The 15,564-nt window shown below is 32.1% G+C and overlaps 1 protein-coding gene across 1 annotated transcript; it reads right to left on the bottom strand.

Moving 5' to 3' along the window:
• Positions 1 to 4,140: 4,140 nt before the first annotated feature.
• On the bottom strand, positions 4,141 to 6,526 carry LOC112098510 (shikimate O-hydroxycinnamoyltransferase-like). Its single transcript, XM_024185021.1, has 3 exons — positions 6,305 to 6,526; positions 5,504 to 5,934; positions 4,141 to 5,332 (listed from the first exon to the last, which is right to left on the bottom strand). The coding sequence occupies exons 2-3, from the start codon at positions 5,921 to 5,923 to the stop codon at positions 4,433 to 4,435; spliced, it is 1,320 nt and encodes a 439-aa protein (XP_024040789.1). The 5' UTR covers positions 5,924 to 5,934; positions 6,305 to 6,526; the 3' UTR covers positions 4,141 to 4,432.
• Between the last annotated feature and the right edge of the window lie 9,038 nt (positions 6,527 to 15,564).

Genomic DNA, 15,564 nt, shown 5'->3' with positions numbered 1-15,564 from the left:
AATGTTCATCATAATAAGTATCATTGTAGGGTTCGACTATATTGAAACCGCTCTAAGGTAGAGTATGCCTTCATAATCACACAATCAAAATTATGTGTTACTAATATGATTATAATTTGTGCTCCATCTTATAATAACTTATAATAACTCCAAGATAACCATGGCCACCATTGCATGATCAAATTTGAAATTATTATAAAAAAAGAACATGGTCATTTTAATGGACTCGCCTATCGTGCAACAGTGGCACCATGCCATTGCTTTTGTCTTTTCTGTGTAAAATTTCATGAAGCCCTTTCACTTATTCTTATTTGAACTTTGCTTCACAAATATTAAGTTCATTTCTCCCAAACCCGTGAATCCTTCAACGGCCGATCAACGGCAAATTGGCTCCTCCGGTGGCTGTGGTTGGTCAGAAAAGACAGAGGGAATTGTGGAGAACAAAACTCAAGTGGTGGCGTCACCGGAAACTGGAGAAACAACGGCGAATTGAAGCAGGGATTCTGTGACTTTTCACGGCTTCGATCGGCAGCTTTCCGAATGCTTTACGGCGACAAGGATGGCATGGAGATGACCGGCGTCGCACGAGCTTCCAATCGGTACCAACCTTGGCCGGTGGAGTTGCCGGAAACGGAAACAAAATCCGGGTCGGGTTGACCCGGTTATTTTTGTGACAAGGATGGCGTGGAGATGACCGGCGTCGCACGATCTTCCAATCGGTACCAACCTTGGCCGGTGGTGTGGACGGAAATGGAAACGAAATTCGGGTCGAGTTCGCCGGTATTTGTGATAAAGAGAGGGGTATTGTGATAAATGTGTAATATAGAAGAAAAATGTATAAATAACAAATAGTATAAGGTGCTAATTATAATGTTTATATTGATGCAATAGAAATTAATTTAATATTTATGAGGTAAAGTTTAAATAAAAATGAATGAAAGGGGTTCAATGAAATTTTACAACACTGCTGGGACAAAAGATAAAACCAGTGGTACGGGTACCACGGTGGTACCGTAGCTGGATCCCATTTTAATGTCAAGTTTCTTGGAGTGCGTGTATGCCTTTTCCTTTTTCCTTTTTTTTTTTGAATCAAAGATAATGGCGAAAACCTCTGAGGTTGACTAAATGAAAATGTAAAATAATAAAAGTAGGTCTCGGCTACTATGCAGGGCATAAAATCCATGTATGGTGCGGGGGCTACCCTTGAGCCGTTGGATTCAGCTTATTTGAATCCAACGGTTGGGGTTTTTATTTAAAAAAATAGAAAAAAATGAAAAAAAGAGAAAAAAAAGGCAATCGGTTGAATTTGTTAAGAGAACAAAAACATTTTCTCCCTCCCTCCCTCCCCCCCTCTGGAACATTAAGCAAGAAATCATCATCTTTCTCTCTCTCAATCCCCACACTGTCACGTTCTCGTTCTTGCTCACTCTCTCACTTCGGCTTACACTCCTGCTCCTGCTCTTGCTCACACTCAAGCTCCCACTCTCGCTGTTGCTGTTGCTCTTGCCCTTTCTTCCAACTCACACTCAACCTTGCTCTCACTTTCGCTCTAGCTCCTGGTTCTGACTTCACTCTTCTCATCAAGGTTACTCAGCTTTAAACTTAGCCTTGCAATTGTTAAAGTTATTTAGATATGCAGTTTGTAATTCACTTGAAACAATACTTTACAACCTGTACGCGTTATTGGTTGTGGTTCCCGCACTTTATTATCATTTGCCAAATATTTTTCAGCCCTATATCCTTCCAAATTACCAATCCACTGATGGATCGTAGTTCGTCTAGACTTGGAACAACGAAACTCATTTTTTCTATCACTAAAACCAACCATTCTTGAATAGTTCATGTACCACGCATCTGCATCTTCTACTGAATCAAACTGAGCTCCAAGTACATTGGTCCACGGTAACTCAAGAACATAAGAGAATTTAGTCATCTGTAAATCCTGAAAGGTAATAGCATGAAATTTCACAATAAAAATCAAATACAATAATCAAATACAATTACAATGAGTATATTTTAAAAAATCAATCGACATTCATCCAACAACACACATAATTCATATATTTTAAAAAATTAATGAAAATGACCATCAAAATCTAATAGCCATAAAAAAAAATAAAAACAAAACTGAGGTGTGGAGATAAAAATAGAGATGGCAAAACTCTGGGGCGGGTCCGGGTATTGCCATGACCGGACCTTGCCCGGATGCAACCGATCCGGGTCCAGGTTCGGGCCGGGTTTTAATCCGGGTACCCGAATTTTATATTTTTTAATATTTTATGTGTATATATTTTTTATTTTTTGGTAATTTTGTAAGTTTTAAATTTATTTCAATAAAATTTGACATGAAAATATAAACTTTAAGTGTTTAAAACTTTATATATGTATAATAAATGAGTCAAATAAATATAAAATATTTAAAATAATATATATTTTATAATTTTTTAATAAAATCCGTGTTCCGGATTTATCAAGTGATGCCCAAGACCGACCCGGCTTCATACCCGGACCGGGTAATACCCGGCCCACAAAGCCTAGGTACGGTCTGGGTCCGGACCGGTCGGATATTTTTGCCACCTCTAGATAAAAACAAGTATTTAAGTCATAAACAATTACTTGAGGGACAACACAAATTTTTTCAACGGCTGAAATTTGCACCTGCAGTAGCTATGGAGGTGAAACAAAATCTTGGTCCAAGGTGAGTAATGGTGGGAAGGTGGTATTTAAAATGAAAAATACATATATATACATAGGTATATTAAAGGAAGGGACAATGACATTAACTGGTTCAATAATGAGTGAGTTATAAATGCAACAATAAATATACTGTTAGAGTTGGTGAAAAAATATGATGACATTTCAAAAATACGTACATGAAACATTAAACAAAACAAATGAAACAAATTACTTAACACATGCAACATTGAACATAAAATATGAGTACCTCTGTAGCAGTGAATATAAAATATAAAACATGAAACATAGAACAATAAACATGAAATTTGAACGTACATGAAACAAGGGAAAAAAAGAAAAATTTCAGAGTATTTGAAAAATCAGTACATGAAACATTAAACAACAAACATGAAACGAATCACTTAAAATATGAAACAACGAACATAAAATATGAATACCTCTATAACAACAAACATGAAACATAAAATATGAAACATAGAACAACAAACATGAAACTTGAATGTAAACATGAAACAAGGGCAAAAAATAACATTTTTGGGGTATTTGAAAAATCAGTACATGAAATATTTAACAACGAACATGAAACAAAAAATTAAAAATATGCAACAACGAACATAAAATATGAGTACCTCCGTAACAGCGAACATGAAATATAAACCATAAAACATAGAACAACAAACATGAAATTTGAACGTAAAATGAAACGTGAGCAAAAAAGAAAAATTTTGGGGTATTTAGAAAAAGTGCCTAAAACATTGAACAACAAACATGAAACAAAAAATTAAAAATATGCAACAACGAACATAAAATATGAGTCCCTCCGTAACAGTGAATATAAAACATAAAACATAAAACATAGAATAGTAAATATGAAACTTGAACGTAAACATGAAACATGGGCAAAAAAAAAATTTTTGGGGTATTTGAAAAATCAGTACATGAAACATTGAACAACGAACATGAAACAAAAAATTAAAAATACACAACAATGAATATAAAATATGAGTCATTCCGTAACAGTGAACATGAAACATAAAATATGAAATATAGAACAACAAACATGAAACTTGAATGTAAACATAAAACATAGGTAAAAAAGAAAAATTTCAGGGTATTTAAAAAATCAGTACATAAAACATTGAACAACAAAGATGAGACAAATCACTAAAAATATATAACAACGAACATAAAATATGAGTACTGCTGTAGCAGTGAACGTGAAACATAAAACAACAAATATGAAACTTAAACATAAACATGAAATGGGAGAAAAAAAATTTCAAAATATTTAAAAAATCAATACATGAAACATCAGCTACGTGCCATCAGTCTACGCGCCTTCTCATCATTTTTTACTTCTACTTCTTATTATTTTTTAAATATTATTCATTTTAAATATTTTTTATTTTAATTTATTTAAATTAAAAAAAATACGTACTAATGGCAGCAAACGGCTGGAAAATCGGTTGCTGCCGGTCATAAAAATTGTTTGGCAGCCAACCATCCCCAAGTAAGTAATATAAACCACGTAGGGTTTTAATATACTGTAGATATTCTCGTAACTATTGTCTCCATCAGGCGTACCTGATTTTATTTTTAAACAAAATATTATTGAAAACAAAATCTTCTTCGCCGCACAAATGAATGCGATTCTCCGTACGTATGTAGCCTCGTAATTTATTAAATTACAAATCAATCATAGAAATACCAGCGAATGATTCAATATCAAAATCTTTCACTCCTCAAAGATCCCGTAAAAGAACTTCTTGAAGAGCTGCATGTGATTGTTATCCAAGTTTATAATCACCGACAAACTCCCATCGCTGCTTGGATTTGGATAAATATGAGCTACCCCTTCAAAATATGTGTTGACAACCCTGGTAAACACCGGCTGGCCCCATCCAAAATTTGCCTCATACATAGGCATGCTTGCCAAATTGACTATGTTCAGGTTAGGGCACTTATAAGTGTGTGCTCCTTTCCTGAGCACCGTCAGATCAGGCTGTTGCTTTAGATAAGCAAGAGCTGATTTCAAATATTCTTCGTCCATCCGTTTTATTGCTTTATGAATTCTCTCTATTGTATAATTCAATGGCTCTGATTGGATATTACCTGATGAAGCTGTCAAAGCAGTGGTGAAGATTGCATTACCAAAATACCCCATTGGGAGTGGCGGATTCAATCTTGACCGTCCGTCCGTGGGAAAGTGCAACTTACTGACTTGATCATCAGACAATCCTCGTGCCCTGCACACGCAACGCCAGATATGCGCTGCTATAGTAGTCATTCTACTGTACTTGATAGTGGGTTCACGATCATTCTTAGATTTTGCTTTAAGGGTGTTGATTTGATCAAGTGATAGTTTAAGGATTACGGTACAAATGGATCCAGAAGTTTGAGAAATAGTAGTATTTAGGGAAGTTGGAGGTGGGTCATATTCAATGTGATGGAATTTAGGAGAATTTGGGACCCCAACACCTAGTATAGTTCGATCAAATAATGGTTGAATCGTAATAGGAACACCACGTGTAATCTCAGCCCAAGAGTTGACGAAATGGTATGCTGAAAGACCATCTACCAATGTATGATTCAATCTGAGTCCAATACATGCGCCTCCACACTTGAAATGAGTTACCTAATCATCATACACATCATATCTAAATCATACACATCATATCTAAATCACTTTAGAATAAGTCTCATAATTAAATCAACGAATGATGCTACACTTTCCATCTAGTAATAGTAATTTTACCAGCAACCAATTGATCATCACCATTAATTAAAATTCTCGTTTCTTTCGTACCTGTGTCAGCATGAGTGGGGAAGAGGATATATCATTGGCATGATCCACAGACGGAACAAGCGGCAAAAGCTTTGAGCCTTGTGAGAAGTCACCAAAATCATCAATAACACAACTGGCTTCGGCCTCCGAGAACAAAACTCCCTCTCCATTGCACAGTATCTCAATTCTTCCCCTTTCATCCTTTTGCAACCTTCCGGCCACCGGATAAAACGGCACGAGAACGTTGCTCAAAGCCTCCTTCATCAAACCAGCATCAAAGAAATTGAAAGAACATTCATTTGGGCCCCCGCGCCCATAGAAGTACACTGTAGGCACGTAGACTGATGGGACTAACAAGTCCAAATCGGAAACTTTTAGGCAATGTTTGGGTGTTTCTTGAGAAGGGCGTATCATTGTAGACTTCCTTACGTGGATTTCCATTGTGTTAGCGCCTGTCAGCGGCGGAATCAGAATTTTAGCAATATACCGTGATTAAAAAAAAAAAGAAGAGAAAATAGATGTTTACACAAAAAATGGAAGAACTACGTACTAGTCGACCCTATGCTGCTATGATATAATATGTAGTTTATGAATTTGACATTATTATTTTCAAAGTACTTTTAGGTTGAAGGTTCAACTACCAGTATTAACTGATGAAGTAATAAGAACCAAAAACCAAACAAAAAGAAAATGGTAGAGATTCATTCATTTAAATTTATCTAAAGAGAGAAAGGGTGTTGTTACATCATGAGCCTTATACTTTTTAGAGTATCAAACATCATTCATCTTTCTAACATGTAGCCAAGTGGTGAAAGAACGTACCAGGAGTGACAGAAAGGAGTGGCTGTGACTGGGAGCTACGGGCGAGTCCGAGCTTGAAACAAAATTTGGTTTTTTATGAGCGTTGTTGATGAGCTTTGAAGACGGTACAGGATTTGTGGTGGGAATTATTTTTAGTCGCCCGAGTCCTTAATTTTTCCAATCGACCACTGTATTCTCCAAGTTAGTCAATTTCGTCCACTTGTTATTCTTCATTATTACTTTTGCGTGCATTCAATGTCCACGGGTCAACATATTCTGAAGTCTTCGGAGAGGGAAGCGTGATGCAGTTGGTTTTCTCTTTGCGATGGAAGCACGTGGCCCGTTAAATCAATGAATTAATTATTGCTTGTGATCTTCTGCTTTTGTTTATTATTTTAATTTTTTATATTCTTCTTCTTCTTCTTCTTCTTCTTCTTCTTCTTAGTATAAAGAAAAAAGAATCATAGATTTTGCGAACCGAAATAATCGCCGAGATTTCTCATGCTTTCAGATTTGGTCGTCATTACTTTTTGGGAAACACAAACTATTTTTATAAATAAATATTAGTGGTTTATATGAGTCTGTGATTTTTTTTTAACATAAAAATAGGAGTCCACCTATGATGCAACTGTGGTACCATACCACAGTTGCACCTAATCATTGAATTTAGATATAGTACATGTGTGCAGTTAGATCCAATGACTTGGTGCAGCTATGGTATGGTACCACATTTGCACCATAGGTTTGTCTTAAAAATAGTTTACGTGTTCTAAATATGATTTAAATTTTGAAATTTTAAAAATTAAAATTAAAAAATGACTTTTTTATTTTATATGTAATGTTAAAAATTATCCTAATATGATTTCACTAATTTTATAATACTCTTACACACACACACACACACACACACTGATAATACAATCAACTATAATTTATATTATATAAAATTATAATTAATATTCATAACTAATTTATATTCATTATTTTATAAAATACTATTTCAATTTTTACCTTCACTAAAATTAAAAAAAAACGTACTCTCTATTGATATTTTGTAAGAAAAAATACAGTGTACTCAATTATTTATTACAACTAGCAAATGAATTTAATCTCTACAGCACTTTATAACAAATCAAACGACTACTCACGTAATTGCGAGGGCAGCTGTACTGGCTACCAAAAGTGGAATGGTCTTACGGGACTTGACTAACTTACCGAATCTGTAAGCTACAGACTGCAGCATCAGCCGTTGGATGTGCTTAGATGTGGAGTGAGAAACTAAACAATAGAAAATCGGATGGTGGGATGACGGGAGATGTTTGTTACAGAATCTGTACCATAGACAGGTCCTGGTCTTACGTTATAAAAACCCTAAAAAAATGAAAGGTTGGACCGCACCCATTATTTTTCGGCCGCCATTTTATGGTTCTCACAAAAGCCAGTGGGTGTCTATCGTCGGACTTCATGACCCACACAACTTGTACGCTTTACATAAAGCTGTGCGCTTTACATAAAGCTGCGCGCTTTACATAAAGCTGCGGTCGAGTTGTTGCTTATGCATTTATGGCTAAAACGGGTGGATTTATGACTAAGCTTTGTTAGTTTGGTATGGACGTATGGGGCTGTAATTTGCTCTAGTTTCTCGTGATTTATCGAATTGAATTCAATATCTGTTTAAAGTTTAAAAAAATAAAAAACATTGGCGAGGTTATTTATAACAGTATAAGCAATGAAGTAAATTATTTTACATTTCCTTTAAGGTAATCTTTATTTTAGGAAGCATTTTTAGAACTATAGAATCAAATAGTCGAATAATTAAAAATAATTTTTTTTAATTAACAATCAAACCAGTAAAATTATATTGTAACAGATTGTAACCAGTCATTAGATTTATAGTTGTATAATTATATTAGTAAAATTTAATGATTGAAAATAATAATGGTATCGTACCAATCAAACATCGAATAATTTCTTATCAAAGACATAACTTATAAAAACTACTTTTGAAAATTCTATTCAATAGGTTGAATAAAAAGAAAACCTAATTCGGCAAGTGTTCTCGAGTTGAAAACCGGATAGCTGATTAGCTGTAGCTAAAAAAATAAAAATAAGAAGCCATTTTAAAGTAGGATCAGCATTTTTCTTCTTTAATTTTTTTTTTTATCTCTCTCTCTCTCTCTCTTCTTGACCCAGCTTGCTTTATAATATCTGATGTGGATAGTTGCCCCCCACTACACGGATACCAGTTGCTGTAACTCTCATGATTTTCACATGCATACCGCCACTTAGCTTCTATTTGGAATTCTTGGGACCAAAAGTCCTCATCATATTTATGTCAATGGCGTGAATCAGGCGTTCTTTAAAAGCAAATCTGGCATGTCAAATCAGGTTTATTAAAAATTAATTTTTTGCCCTCGTTGAGGCTGCCGCTGTTTCTATTTTCCTCTTTCTCTGCGTAGATGTATTAATACAAAAATCAGGAATTTGGTGAGGATGAGGAAATTGTTTCCTATCGTATTTACTTCACCCATAAATTCAACAGTACATACAAACTCAAGCGACTTGAATGCATTCATATACCCAGTGACGTGTTAGGAATTTGATACAGAGGCATTAAATTATACAATATCGCAATTTAATTTTTTTGAAATATTAAAATTATAATTACTACTCGACATGTGATTTTGTTTAAAATTTTCTAATGGCTTACTTGCAACTTTTAGTGGTCTACTAACTTATAAATTAATAGTAATACTTAGGTGACATTTATTTTTTGGTCTAAAATTTGAATATATTTGAATTTAACTGAATTTTAAATGAGTTTTTAGACGAATATTTAAATGAGATATTTGTTTTTTTTTTATTTTTTTAATATCTAAATATAAGTAGCATTTTTTTATTTTTATAAATTAAAAAATATTTTAAATATAGTTGTTTGACATTTATATCTTTTATAAGTAAAAAAAAAAAAAGGATTCAGTTTCATAGTTTAAGAAATAAGTATATTTAATAGAGATATTTTTTGGATATAGTGTTGTTCTGGTAGGATTTCCATTCGTCCATGTGTCTCCTCTATATTAATTGGAGATAATCCTTGTTTAACTAGGAATAAGAATTGGGTCTGATCCGTGACTTGGGCTGAATGTGGTATGCTAATCCGTCATTCCGTAGATAGTTCAAAGACTAAGATTCATAAGGTTATCAAGGCGCCGATCCTGTCTGAATAGACTCATGTTGAAGCTTTGACTATGGCTGTGTGTTGAATAGCAGATATGGGATTGAATAGTAATGACCCCTGCTGTGAGTAGTAGTATGGGGCTAGATTATACTCGTAAATAATGGAGAACTAGGATTTAGAATCCTACCTTAGCGACTAATAAGGCAAAAAACTAAGAAAAAACCCTAACGCGATTTAAGTGCTTATTTGGTATAGTTTATATAATAATTATAACTATTTATTTAATATAATAACCTTTTATCGTTTTTTTTTTGTTTGGTTGCTTTTTTAGTAGAGCTTTTCAAGATTAAATAAATTATTTTCCTCTATTAGTAAAAACTCAAATTTTGGATTTTTGAAAGTAGAGGTTAAATTTTTTTTAAATGTTAAATTGTCTAAAATATCTTTTACTTAATTGACAATCTTATTTCATTCTTTTTATAACATAACTTTAAAAATTTTGCGAATGAAAGTAATTTTATAATTTTTAATAAAAACTCTCATTGACAACCAAACAACTAAATTTTTTTAAGTAAAAGCTCTACTTATAAAAATTTTACTAATAAAAGTTCTACTTAAATAAGCTTTATTTAAAAAGTTATATCAAACAAAGCTTAAGGCTTAAATATGGAATTTGGAGATAATTGAAACCCATAAAGTGTGATAGAATTGTGTTTAGGGTGCTTGTAACACTGGTTTGCAAGAGCAAAAGGATTGGGGTGGTGAATTCAAGAATATTATCTTAACACTTCCTTGGATTTAAGGTCAAGGTTTGATGTTTTAAAGGCGTTTGACTGAGAACAAAGGATTGCTCTAAAACAAGAAAGATGTTTTAATGGCGATGGAATGACAAGGACGACTAGTTTATTTTTAAGATTGAAGAAATCTAAACTAGGGTTCTTTGGTCAAGACGAAGAGCAATCCTTGATTAAAGAGAGAAGACAATTGCAGAGGTTATTACTTATAGGGTGTTTAGGCTGCTAAATTAGGTTTCTGGAAAGTGCTTAAGGGTAGGTTATTCTATCCTAGATACTGTATGGAGTGCTGTATTTATAAGTTTCAGTGGTAAACCTAACTGACAAAGTTTCAGAATCTCACTCCTATGAGGTAGCATGAATCCTAGTGGCACAAAGTAAGGTTTAAGGATTCTTTCATATTTTAAGGATAGAATCGAGTAATTTTTCTAATTGAGTTAGAAATTTGGGATTTGTATTCTAAATAAGGTTTTTTAGCCACGAAGTATCTACCTTGTGGGGGAAGGAAAAGAGCTGGGTCAAAATTAGGATTTTACATGTCTTCTTGAAGGTTTTATTGATTTATGCTAGATTTAGCCACCAAATTCAAATACTGATTTGTCCACTAGATTAAAGATACTGATCTTGCCACCCAATGTAACACTAGACAATATCAGGTCTTTATAGGCTTTCTATAATTGTTGGTTCTCATTTGCTCATTCCACAAGGATTTTCTTATATATTAATGTTCTTGTTTAGGCTTGAGCGAGGATTTAATGCGAATTAAGTCTCACTTCATCTGTGTCTTTTAAACTACAATCTACAATGATTACTCTAGCATAGTGGTTTGGGTCCACCATGAAATTTGAAATACATTCCTAATGGGTTGGAGTAGCCTTTGTGCCCAATGTTGATTTTTAGGTAGTGACATTAGCCTTCTTGATTATGAAGAATACGTAATTGTAGACAAGCATATCACGTAATCAGTTGGCTTGCTAAAATTCACATACAGATGCAAATAATATGGTTAATCTAAAACCAAATTGACAATAGAGTAGCATTTGTACTTGTTGTGGGTTGCATAGTGTGTCATATTGGTGATGTGGCTAGTTGTCCCACTATCCAAATACCAATTACTTTAATCCTCTTGATTTTCCAACGTATAATGCCACTTGTCTTCTATTTGGAATTCTTAGGACCAAGAATCCTCATCATAATTATGTGAATAAATTTGGCGTCTAAAGATGGCTAGCAGGCAAGAATCCTCATCATAATTATGTGAATAAATTTGGTGTCTAAAGATGGCTAGCGGGCTTGGCGGCTCATGGCACGGCACAAGCACGACACATGTCCGTACAGTATGATACGACACAAACATGTTTTGGTAGAGCACGCAGTAGGCACGCAGGTAGGCTAAGCTAGATGGAGAATTTCAAGCACATAGACCTTAAAAGTATGGCATAATTAGAAATGAGCTAAAGCACGACATGTGAAAAGACCTACAATAAGCATGTTTCATTTTTAATGAAAGTAAACTTAATTTTATGATTTTACAAATAACTTGAAATTGAACCTTTTAATATATTTTATTAGTATAAGTCTTTTAAATTCATTTAATTCTTAGTTTAAAAAAAATACTCTAATTGTGTTACATTTGTATTTTATTAAATGAATAGATGATATCGTGATTTTTATAACATGTATGTATTAATGTTATTATGAACTATGATCTATGATTTTATGTAAGTCCAAGTTAACAATTAAGTTAACCCTTAAGAAAAATTTATTATTGTTGTTGTTGTTATAGTTAAGTATTCAAAAAGAATTTTAATACTATATGGTCTAATTTAATAGTTAGTATTATTTTCTCTTACTATCATTAGTTTATTATTATTGAATATAGACCTGAGTTTCGAACTTTTGATTCTATTAAATTTGACTAAAGACATATGGACCCAAAAAAAATATATGAGCTTGAAAAAAGTATATTACCAACTTAGTATGCTCTCTTAAAAATATTTAAAAAAAATATTGTATTTTTTTCTTAAGCACGACATGGTAAGGTATGCTTGGGCACAACATGCACATGTTGTGCAAGGGCTTAAGAAAAACAAAAAAAAAACTTAGGCATGGCACAACACGACTCAAAGCACATGGAAGATACGGCACATGGGCATGAACCACCATGAGCCTTCCTTTGATGGCCAACCTGGCCCTTTGGCCATGTTTAATGGTGTCCTTTAAAAGCAAAATTGACATGTTAAATCAGGATTATTAAAAATTAATTTCTTGCTGCCTTTAAGGCTGCCATTGTTGAGGTTTGTACCTTCCTCTTCCTCTGCCAAGATGCATTAATATAACACTTACTGTACCAGAAAATGGATGAAAAATAAGAATAAGGTGGGGATGATGAGATTGTTTCCTATTGTATTTACTTCGCCCATAAATTCATCATTATATAAACAAAGCAACTGGAATGCAGTTCATATGCCTAGTGGTGTGGCGGTACCATGAATTTGATATAGGAGGGATTAAGTTATGTAATATCACAATTTAAGCTTTTTGTTTTAAGTATTAAATTTCTAAATATCACTCAATATGTGATATTGTTAAATTCTACAATGGTTTATTTATAATTTTTAGTGATTTACTAACTTATCTATAGTGATACTTTGGTAGCGTTTGTTTTTTATTATCTAAAATTTGAATAAATATGAATTTGGTTGAAATTCTTTGCATATACCACTAAAACTAGCAAAACGGGTTAATGGTCGTGTTCGTGTCACGTCAAATTTAAACTGACCCAAATACGACCCATATAATAGTTGTCTCAAAATATTAAGACCCTAAGCTAATACGAAAAAAAAAGGGTTTACCCAATAACCTGTTTAACATCTATATATTTAACAAGATTTACATAAAAAATTTGCACCTCAATACATATACGTAATATATAAAATAGTACACATTTATACTATAAAAGTTCTAAATCTATATAGAATTTTATAAATGAAATACTATATATATGTTCATCCATCCCAAATTAAAAGAAAAAATAAAATAATGTCCAATATTTAAGTTTCGATGATGAGAATATACAAATTGATTTCAAGATATTTAACCTTAGTCTGATAAGAAAAAAAAAATCGTGTCGATTCGAATCCAATCCATTTAATTATCATATCAAATTTGATGACCTATATTAATTTATTCGAATTGTGCTCGTGTCAAATAATTAATTTTTGTTAAATTTTACAGCTTTATTAACACTACCAAGCGAAAATAAATAAATAATTAAAAATATAAAGCCCCTTGCATATACCACCAAACCAAAATAAACGAGTAATTAATAATGTAAAGGCCGAAGAGGCCGAAAGGTTTGCATTCTTTTCTTCTTAATCATTTGCTAGTTTTATGAAGCATTGGGGTTCATTTTGAACTCTTTCAATTAACAAAACTTATTATGCCCATATAATTCTTTCATCTAACATTTGTGCCACCACATTGACGCGTGAAAATTCATAGTCAATCATTATACAATCTGTCTAAGAAACACCTAAATAATATCGGCTTAAGTGACTTTAGCCTCTAGGTATTACTATTTTAAACATCATCGAAGGTCTTAATGTATTTTAAAATAGAAGTGAGAAAAAAAATTAATTTTTGCTAATATATCAAGGGCTTTGGGTATGTTTTGCAAAAGAAAACACATGTCACAATTGTGTTGTAAAGATTATGGGTCACAAATCACACATCCTACTATTATATTTTAAAATATAGAATTAATAAGAAGCATCAAATCACAGTTAAATTTTTGCAAATCTTAATTATTATGGTTATTATCATTTTACTACTTTAAAAATTACCAAATATCAAATGACTACAACAAGTATTGTCTCCTATCATTTTCCTACTATATCTTTATAAAAATATCTACTACTTTTCCGTTACAACCGTTAGTTTACTCATTAGTTGACCAGTAGTTGACTAATAAAATACCAATTTTACCCTTCATGATTTAAAAAAAAGCTTCATTAAAAAAATAATAAGACAAATTTATTTTGTAAATAAGCTTCATTTTCATAATTCCAGCAAAAAGAATTATGTTGGTATTTTATATCCATTTTAATAAATATATTATAAATTTATTTTTTAAATAAGTTTCGAGTAATTTTTTTAATCATAAAGGGTGAAATTGATATTTTGTTAGTCAACTAACTGGTCAACTAACGGTTATAACAGAAAAGTAGTAAAATGATATTTTTATAAAGATATAGTAGGAAAATGATAAGAGACAATACTTGTTGTAGTCATTTGATATTTGACAATTTTTAAAATAGTAAAATGATAATAACCCTAATTATTACATATAATGGGGGCTAGTAGGCTCCCCATATTGGTGTAGAATCCATCTCCCTCCAGCTTTAAGTGATGGTTGACATTTAGGCTGTACTGTAATATGATTATTCAGGAGAGTCCCGATTAATTTCTGATTGTAAATATCAATAACGCTATGATTGTAATATATTAAAAAAAAAACTCTTCCTATATGCATAATTTATTTAAATGCCTTTCAACAAATGAACAACACTTACGTTACTGATTTTACTTGATATCATATAGCGTTGAGCTATTTTAACTTAAGATTTGGACATAAGTTTATTTATTTATTTTTTTGGAAACATCTTATAAGCTATTAACTAGATTCTAGTAATTTGTAAAATACCCAAACACAACTTTTTTTTTTTTTTACGCAATAAATTGACAGTTATATGGTTTGGATTTGGCACAAGTTAGGGAATTTTTATCCAACCAGTCCTGAAGTTTTCTAACTTAAACTGAATGAGGAAAAAAATACAAAATCATTTTTCTCTATTAGACCAACGCCAACAAAACCTTTTCATTTTAAGAAACACTCGAAAATATTTTTTTGTTCTCTCAAATGAGTTTTTAGTACTATTTATGACAATTTATAAAGTATTTTCATGACAGAAATTGTTTCTTAGTTACAATAAATTACAACAATATGTAAAAGGATTATTTTTAGTCCTATTTGGGATTGGATGCTATAGCTTCTATGAAAAAAAAAGATGTAATTATAAAATAAAAGTTAATAGTATGTAGTAAATATAATTTTTAAATAATAATTTTAATAAAATTATTAAAAATATCATAAATTTCATCATACAATTGAAAAATCATATCAACATAATTTACAAATTACAACAATTAGTGTTCAACAAACACTTTATTACTATAACTTTTAAGGTTCATCGGATTATTTCTCCTTGGGTAGGTTTAGGTAAAGACCATAACATAAAAACAACAAA

Source organism: Citrus clementina, unplaced genomic scaffold, assembly GCF_000493195.1.
Source record: "Citrus clementina cultivar Clemenules unplaced genomic scaffold, Citrus_clementina_v1.0 scaffold_5, whole genome shotgun sequence".
NCBI classification, from domain to species: Eukaryota; Viridiplantae; Streptophyta; class Magnoliopsida; order Sapindales; family Rutaceae; genus Citrus; species Citrus x clementina.
The sequence above is the reverse complement of the archived record's forward strand: the minus strand, read 5'-3'. Positions and strand labels throughout refer to the sequence as shown.

Excerpts from the sequence above, each read along its gene's own strand:
- LOC112098510 (XM_024185021.1), bottom strand. The coding sequence starts at position 5,923 with ATGGAAATCCACGTAAGGAAGTCTACAATGATACGCCCTTCTCAAGAA. Across the intron at positions 5,333-5,503 it reads CCCCACTCATGCTGACACAG|GTAACTCATTTCAAGTGTGG; the intron begins GTACGAAAGAAA and ends TATGATGATTAG.